Source organism: Rhinopithecus bieti, unplaced genomic scaffold (genome assembly GCF_001698545.2).
Source record: "Rhinopithecus bieti isolate Rb0 unplaced genomic scaffold, ASM169854v2 scaffold_73, whole genome shotgun sequence".
NCBI lineage: Eukaryota > Metazoa > Chordata > Mammalia > Primates > Cercopithecidae > Rhinopithecus > Rhinopithecus bieti.
This window is the reverse complement of record NW_016803103.1, coordinates 813,723-823,161: the sequence shown is the minus strand read 5'-3', so window position 1 is coordinate 823,161 and position 9,439 is coordinate 813,723. Positions and strand designations below refer to the sequence as shown.

The 9,439-nt window shown below is 34.7% G+C and overlaps 1 protein-coding gene across 1 annotated transcript in view; it reads right to left on the bottom strand.

Moving 5' to 3' along the window:
• Positions 1-9,439, bottom strand: part of LOC108542214 (vacuolar protein sorting-associated protein 13B-like) — a 441,791-nt gene that overhangs the window by 316,269 nt on the left and 116,083 nt on the right. The window contains exons 9-12 of the mRNA XM_017892173.1: positions 5,140-5,235; positions 4,729-4,851; positions 4,138-4,275; positions 3,112-3,199 (exon numbers count right to left, since the gene is read on the bottom strand). Coding sequence (XP_017747662.1) covers positions 3,112-3,199; positions 4,138-4,275; positions 4,729-4,851; positions 5,140-5,235 — 445 coding nt within the window. The remainder of the gene's footprint in view (positions 1-3,111; positions 3,200-4,137; positions 4,276-4,728; positions 4,852-5,139; positions 5,236-9,439) is intronic.

Sequence of the window (9,439 nt, the reverse complement as noted above, 5' to 3'; positions counted from 1 at the left end):
AAGGGAAGGGAAGGGAAGGGAAGGGAAGGGAAGGGAAGGGAAGGGAAGGGAAGGGAAGGAAAGAAGGAAGGAAGGAAGGAAGAAGGAAAGAAAGATCAACAGTGTAGTTATGAATGTAGGCTCTAGAGCTGGATAGGTTGGGTTCATATTCCACATACTATGCATGACCTTGGTCCTTGTTACTTTACCTGTACTGAGTTTGCTATTTCCTCATCTTTAAATGGGGATAATTTTACCTACCTTATAGGGATATGAGAATTAAATAAGCTAATACATGTAAAACACTTAGAACAGAGTCTTACATTTAAAATCAATAAAAATTAGCTATTATTATCACCATGATCATCATCATCCTATAAGTAAATATGGATTCATAATGAGAAACATAAACATATAAACACAGCTACCTAAAAAGCAAACAATAAATTAACAATTATTTGAAGGAATTAACATATTTTAAAGTATATTTGACATTCACAAATTAACAGTGGAATTTTATTATTTTATTATTTCCATCCTCTCCCCCCCAAAAAAAATCAGCTTGCACAACTAAGAAAGTAGATGCCTAAGTGGCAAACCAAAAGCAAGACAGTGGTTCTCACGAATCTCAAAATAGCAGTCTCCTCCAGTAAAGAAGGAAGAGTGTGGGAGAAAAGAAACACATAGGAGGCTTACTGGATACTAACAATGTCCTATTTCTTGGTCCTATTGCATGGAGAATACACAGGTGTTCAGTTTTAAATTCTTTGCTGTTCTGTACATGTGTAATATTCCAATGTTTTGTTTTAAAAGTTAAGGACTATGATATCTGTAACACTGTATACTATTCACGGAAGTGAAAATATGAAAACTCCAAAGTTAACAAACTACTGGCTTCTCAGAAGTAATATATAAACAATCTAACAAACATAAATCATGTTTCTATCTTTTAAAAACTGCAGGAGAGGCATATATACAAATAAAGATATTCTGTGCTAGGTTTCCTTTGCTTGAAAGGTGACTACTAGATATTCCAGCTCCTCACAAGATACGGAATCTACAGCACATGCATAAGACATTATATTGAACAAGAGGAAACCTACCAGCTTACAAGTGGCAACTACAACACTATAATAATTTGCAACACTATTAGAACATAAGACTTCTGAGTTGCACTTTCATATATATAATTAGCCAAGGAATATTCACACTTCAATGCCCACAGTTATCTCAAAACTCATCTTTTCCTCCAAAAATTTTCCTTTCTTATCTAGCTTTCTTAATAGTTATCACTATCCACCAAGTAACTCAAGACCAGAATCTAGTAAACTATTTCAATTTCGTTTTTAAATAAACCAATGTCAGGCCCATGAAAATTATCAGCAGAGAATTAAATCCTGTGATTGCAGTAGAAACTATAGGACTACAGTGAAAGCAGGAAGACCAGTAAGAAAGCTTTAGAACCTAACTGGGTGCGGTGGCTCACGCCTGTAATCCCAGCACTTTGGGAAGCCAAGGTGGACGGATCACTTGAGATTAGGAGTTCAAGTCCAGCCTGGCCAAGATGGCAAAACCCCGTCTCAACTAAAAATACAAAAATTAGCCAGGCATGGCAGCGCATGCCTGTAGTCCCAGCCACTTAGGAGGCTGAGGCATGGGAATCGCTTGAACCCAGGAGGCAGAGGTTGCAGTGAGCCGAGATCATGCCACTGCACTCTGAGCAACAGAGCAAAACTCTGTCAAAAAAAAAAAAAAAAAAAAAGCTATTAGAACCTAGAGATGATGGTACCTATGAACTAGATGCTAGTCCGTATGGTAACAGTGATACCACTGTTATCATCTGTGGACCAGATGGCTAGGAGCGAAGGAAAAAGTGTGTCATGATGACTCCCAGGTTTCTGGCTTGAGCAACAAGAAGATGATAGTACAATTTTCCAAGAAGAGAAGCCTAAAAATAGAGAAGCAGAGGTAGTAAGTGGTCATAGGAATATTTATTAATAACTCAATTTTGGACAAAATCAGTTTTGAGATACCTGAGACAGACACAGAGGTAAAAACGTCAAGTATGCATTGGATATTTAATTCTGAATCTTAGAGAAGTTTGGACTAGAAAATGCAAATCTGGGTATCAACAACATATGGAAAGTACTTAAATCCATGGAAAAGAATGAAATTACCTTGGGAGAAAGTTTAGGGAAAGAAATTAAGGATTGACCAATGAAACCATCAACATTTAGAAACCATTCCAAAAGCAGAAGCCAGAAAATTACTGCTCTTTCCTTCTTTCTTCATCAAAAACAAATTTACTTCAAGATCAACTCTGAGAAGTTTCAACCTCTCAAGCAAAAGCTGTCATTTTTTTTTAACCCACACTTCTTCTAGTTTTCTATATTACTCTTCTTAGCATGCTAAATTATAATCATTTACTTAAATGCCTAGTTCAACACCACCTGTTGGCTCCTTAGGAAATGTTTTGGTTTTCATTGTATTCATCTGTACCTAACATATCACCTAATATACTGAAATCACTTTTTAAAAACATGAAAAATTCACCAAAAAAAGTGAACCTATCTTCACTAACTTTTCAACATAAAAAAGACTGAAAAGTAAGTACAACATTATATATTGATATAGAAGTAAAAAAAAAAAGTTGAAATTTTTTAAATGTCATTTATTTCCAAAAAATATAAAATAAAACAATAATAAGACACATAATAAAATAACACAATCTATGCATCTAAAGTCTCTGGAAGATTTTCTATTTTCTGATTGATACAACACATTCTTTTAATTAAAATTAGTACCACCTTCAAAATGTATTTAGAATAGAAAAGGTTTATTCTTTTAAAATGTAATGTAATATAAAATTTGATGTATCAGAATCATAATATATGGTACATATGAGAAAAATAGGTTACATAAAATGTCTTCAATCAGCTATATAAAGAACAGATTTGAAATGACAAGAATCTAAGACAATTCTAACATGACGTTAAAATTAAACCACTCCCCAAAGCGCTAGAGGTAAATCTTATGTAGCAGAGTACAACCAGTCAAGGATGAACTGATTCTGAGGAAGGCTTTGTTTCAGTTGTTCAAGAAATGGCAAACATAAAGGAAAGAAGCCAATACCTTTGCCACTAGTGTTCTCCATTGTATACAGGTAATCCATATAAAAAGCCCCAAACCGTTGCATTCCAGCTATCTCAGTGTATGTCTCCTGTCAACGAAGCAATGCAAACAGAACAAACATTGTATAAAAGAAACTTTTGAGTTTAAAGCTTGATAGGTTAGACACATACCCTTATATAGAATGTATAACAACACAAAGGATTACCAAAAGAACAGAGGTTATTCTAAGAATTTACTTCTAAGAAAGGTAATATTACATCTATTACAGACCACACAAAAAGGACATCCATAATTTTATGAGACATTTTGACCACTTTATTAATCACATCTAGTTAATAACTACAATAGACGAGATAGTACACTCCTGACATTTATCACTATCACTAAACTGTCTAATAATGTACACTCTCAAATAGAATTAATCCTTAAATACTTCAATACACTTACATGAAACAATTCAAACACTAAAGACATACTAAAATATTCTAAATGTATGTCAATTATGCAAGTCAACATTAAGTATTTTAACAATGAAAGTAAATCTTGATAAAAAGGAGTAAAATGTAAATTATCCTATTGCACTAATCTTCAGATAATTATCTGAATTTTAACTGATTTCATAAATGTATTAATATTCCATGAACATATTAATATATTCTTACATTTAAAAAATACTAAGAAGCATACATAGTAAAAGGGTAAATTCCTCATTTCTTCCCATCAATCCCACATATTAAAAGTAACAAAAATTAACAGAGGTAATTCAACATGTTTCTTCCATGATTATTTTTGAAGCAGGGCATAAATAAGCAAAATATGTTTACATACTAAATAAAAGTAAAGATCTCTGTGCACTCCTCAAACATTTCTACATGTACGCGCTGTATAAATGCACTCTAAATGTTTTAATAAACAATTAGCATTCAGAAGGTATTATTTCAAAAGAAAGCTAGAAATCACAAGTATTCACACAATGTGTCCACCCAAACATAGCCTAGAATTTGGTTCAAATATATATTCTCTGACCTTATGATGAGTTGAATCCAAGATAAATTCTGCACGAGTACCATTATTTTCTGGGCTTCGGTAATCAAACAATGAATTTGTAAGGTATGTGAAACCTTTAGTACTCAAATTTTCACCACAAATGAAGAAACAGGCTTCCTGAAAACAAATGCAAAATTTATAACAGGAAGAAAAATCATTAGCCTGTTAAAATAAAACCTTGATTTTATGATGCCCATTTACTAGTCAAAAGAAATCACTAAAACAGAAAGATAAGGAATGCTGCTACTCCATTTTCATTGACTATTTTGGCTAAGAATATTTTAACAAACCAAAAGGAAACTCCAAATAACTGCCATAAACAAAAAAGAAGAAACATTCATGAATTAGAAAGTAGTTGGAACTACTGTCCAGGTGTTAGGTGCTACCAACTTTCTAAACTTCCCTGAGCTGTATAATTTCTTGCAAGGGAAACAGAGGGAGAAGTAGTAAAGCTCCTCTCTCAAGCCTGAGATATATATAGTCTAACAGATATCATATGGTTAAACACTTCAATAAGCACTTAATTATTCCTATATCCTATCCAAAAAAGGGTGGAGGTAAGGGACTTACAGTTTCACTTCTATTCATATTCTCTTCAAAATCTTTAACACCCATAATTCCTTTAAGGCACATGGCTCTGCAACCAACAAACCCAATCTGGCAATCAAAGAAAGGTTCTCCCATCATAAGGGCCTATAAGAGGAAAGGAAACATTAGAACTAAGAAATTGAATTTAATAAAAATGTTAGAGGCTTTCCTCTTAGAATCTCTAAATTAGTTAAACATCTTTAGAATTATGTCATTTCTAAATTTATTCTATACTATTTATTTATACTATCTAAGGGATAGTAAACTCTATTAAAATAAGAAACATCTTCCTTGTATTTTTAAATATACTACATCTGATAAAAGCATGTACTTATAAAATATTAAACAAAGAACATAATATTTAAAACTACAGGTTCAATATTGAAAGATTACCTCAACTGTAGTTCCTTCTTGTTCCCAACACAATACTTCTTTAGATTTTACTTTCTGTGGACTGTAATAACTACTCTCAGCTTGCATTTCTGTGAGCTAAGAAATATAAGAATATTAAGTAAATCAAAATTAGTATTAAAGAGCAATAAAGTGTCATTGTTATGATTAATTGATTAAAACAAGGCCAATTTTAAGATTCAAGAAATTTAATTATTAAGCAAGAAAGCAGGTGCAACAAAAACAGCTGTAACAGATTATCCATGGTATAAAGGTTGAATATGCTAGTCTCAACATATATAGAGAATTTAAATACTTTTAAACTCCTTCTTAATATTGTTTTAAAAAGTGAAAGCTATGTGCAATAACAGTCCCATACTCATAAAATAATTCATGTATTCTGCCAAAAATTTACATAGAGTATAACCTCAGTTCATTGTATATTCACTAAAACATTCAACAATGTGTAGTTTCAGTCATTTCCAAGACTTCTCACTATTTGAAATTAAAAGAAAGTGGTGATGAAATGCAAAAGATAAAATAGGCTCTTTCTAGTTCCTATGAAGGAAATAGAATGAAGGATATTCTTTTCAAAATGTTTCCTACTAAATCTCATAGACTCATTCAATCATGCAACAAATACTTTTTGAAGGCCAGCTAGATAAGAAGTAGGGGCAAACCTCATTGTATTGCACTCTGCTTTATTTCACTTCACAGATACTGCAATTTTTACCAATTGAAAGTCTGTAGCAACCCCGCGTTAATCAAGTCTGTCAGCACCATTTTCCCAATAGCACATGCTTACTTTGTGTCTCTGCGTCACATTTTGGTAATTCTCCCAATAATTCAAAATTTTTAATTATTATTATCTGTTATGGTGATCTGTAATCAGTGATCTTTGATGGTACTATTGGAATTATTTTGGGGCACCATGAACATGTCCCTTTAAGACTGAGAACTTAATAAATGTGTGTGTTCTGAGTGCTCCACTGTCTAGCTATTCCCCTCTCCCTTCTTGAGCCTCCCTATTTCCTGAGACACGACAATATTGAAATTAGGCTAATTAGTAATATTACAATGGTCTAAGTATTTAAGTGAAAGGAAGAGTCCCTGTCTCTCACTGTAAATCAAAAGCTAGAAATGATTAAGCTTAGTGAAGAAGGGATGTAAAAGCCAAGACAGGCCGAAAGGTAGGCATCTTGAGCCAAACAGTTGGCCCAGTCATTAAGGCAAAAGAAAAGGTCTTGAAGGAAATTAAAAGCATACACACAAGTGATAAGGAAGTAAAACAGCCTGTTGATATGGAGGAATTTTGAGTGATCTGGATAGACAATCAAACCAGCCACAACACTCCCTTAAGCCAAAGCTGAATCCAGAGCAAAGCCCTAACTCTTAAATTCCATGTAGGCTAATAGACATAAGAAAGCTGCAGGAGAAAAGTCTGACAGTAGCAGAGGTCTGTTCATGAGCCTTATGGAAAGAAGACGTCTCCATACCATAAAAGTGCAAGATAAACAGCAAGAGTTGACGTAGAAGCTGCACGCAGTTACCCAGAAGACCTAGCTAAGATTTAACAAAAATGGCTACACTAATCAACAGATTTTCAACGTAGACCAAAGAGCCTTCTCCTGGAAGAAGATGAGATCTGAGCTAGAGAGAAGTCAGTGCTTGGCTTCAAAGCTTCAAAAGACAGGTAGATGCTCTTGTTAGGGGCTAACATATCTGGTAACTGTAAGTTGAAGATAGAGTCCATTTACCACTCTGAAAATCCTAGGGCCCTTAAGAATCATGCTAAATCTACTCTGCTTGCGCTCTATGAATGGAAAAAAAAAAAAAAAAAATGACAGAATGACAGTCCATCTGTTTATGGCATGGTTTACTAAATATGTTAAGCCTATGGAAACCTACTGCTCAAAAAAAAAAAGGACTCTTCTTAAAATATTACTGCTCACTGACAATGCACCTGGTCACCCTACACCTCCGATGGAGATATACAAGGAGATGAATATTGTTTTTCATGCCTGCTAAAATGACATCCATTCTGCAGCCCATGGATTAGGAGTAACGTTGAAGTTCAAGCCTTATTATTTAAGAAATACATTTTGTAAGGCTATAGCCACCATAGATAGTGATTCTTGGGCAAAGAAAATCAAAAACTTTTTTGAAAGGGTTCACCATTCCAGATTCCATTAAGAACATTCGTGATTCATAGAAGGAGGTCAAACGATCCACATTAACAAGAGCTTGAAAGAAGTTGATTTTAACCCTCCTGGATGACTTTGAGGTGTTCGAGACTTAGGTGGAGGAAGTAACTACTAGAGAATTAGATTTAGAAGTGGAGCCTGAAGAGGACTTGCTTCTTATGGATAAATAAAGTGATTTTTGAAGATGGAATCTACTCGTGGTGAAGATGCTGGGAACATTGTAGAAATGACAATGAATTTAGAATGTTCTGTATATTTAGTCAATAAAGTAGCAGTAGTGTTTGAAAAGGACTGACTTCAATTTCAACAGAGGTTCTACTCTGAGGCCAGACATGGTGGCTCACGTCTATAATGCCAGCACTTTGGGAGGCCAAGTCAGCTGGATCACTTGAGGCCACGAGTTTGAGACCAGCCTAGCCAATGTGGTAAAACCCCATCTCTACTGAAAATACAAAAATTAGCCAAGGGTGGTGGTGCATGCCTGTAGTTCCAGCTACTCGGGAGGCTGAGGTGCAAGAATTGCTTGAACCTGGGAGGCAGAGGTTGCAGTCAGCCAAAATCATACCACTACACTCCAGCCTAGGTGACTGAGAGACACTCTGTCTCAAACAAAAATAGTCCTACTCTGAGTAAAATTCAAACAGCATCCCATGCTACAGAGAAATCTTCCATGAAAGAGTCAATTAATGTGGCACACCTCACTGTTGTCTTATTTTGAGAAACTGCCTCTGCCACTCCAACCTTTAGCAACCAACACCCTGCTCAGACAGCAACCATCAACACTGAGTCAAGACCCTCCACCAGCAAAAAGTTATGACTTGCTAGAAGTGCAGATGATTGTTAGCATTTTTTAACAATACAGTACTTTTAATTAAGGTATGTATAGTGTTTTTAGACATATTGTTGGACACTTAAACTACGGTATTGTGCAAACATAACTTTTTATGCACTGGGCAAAACAAAAAATTTCTGTGACTCGCTTTATTGCTATAGTCGCTTTATTGCAATGGCATAGACCCAAATCCACAATATCTCTGAGGTACACCTGTACTAATCTAGATACTAACAAAACAAAAAATTCTTACTCCCCAGATGCTTACAACAAATTATTTATATGTTTCAAAAATCAAATAAATTATTTTTCAAAAGTACCATTTTAAATGCAACATGGTATCATGGTTTGAATCATGGTACAGAAAAAAGATATCATGAAATTCAATTAATGTTTAAAATTTAACAGTAATGCATCAATGAAGATTTCTTAATTTTGACAAATATGCTGTGATAACATAATAATAAGGGAAACTGGGTAAGGATTATAAGGGAATTCTCTACTATCTTTGCATCTTGTCTGTGATAGTAAAATTATTCCAAAAGAAAAGGTTACTTTTAAAAAACCGTATCCAGCCTGTGTTTGCCAATTATTTACTTCCCCTCATTCTTAGGAAATAGATATACTCATCACTTTTAAATGCAAAGTCAAAGCTCACTTTTTTAAAAAAACCAGTATTTAACTTAGGCCCAATAAAAGTTCTTGAACTAAAAGTTACAATTTTAAGCACAGTGACTTCTCTATATTGAGTATCCACTGATTATTCTCATTATTTATAATAAAGCTTTTTATATTTTATATTTTTATGTAATGTAGGCTCCTATTTCTTGGATGTTTCTAGTACTTATATATACAATGTAGCTATTTTAAAGTACAATTCTGTCATCTAGAATGATTACTGAAGTAAACTCGAATTTTTTTAAATTGATCCCTCTTCAGCTGTCTACAATTATTAGAGAGAAAAAGCAATTAATTGATTAAAAGGACTCCTGCGGTGGCTCACACCTATAATCCCAGCACTTTGGGAGGCCGAGGCAGGTGGATCACAAGGTCAGGAGATCGAGATCATCCTGGCTAACACGGTGAAACCCCGTCTCTACTAAAAAAAAATACAAAAAATTAGCCAGGCGTGGTGGCGGGCGCCTGTAGTCCCAGCTACTCGGCAGGCTGAGGCAGGAGAATGGCGTGAACCCGGGAGGCGGAGCTTGCAGTGAGCCGAGATTGCGCCACTGCACTCCAGCCTGAGCAACAGTGCGAGACTCTGTCT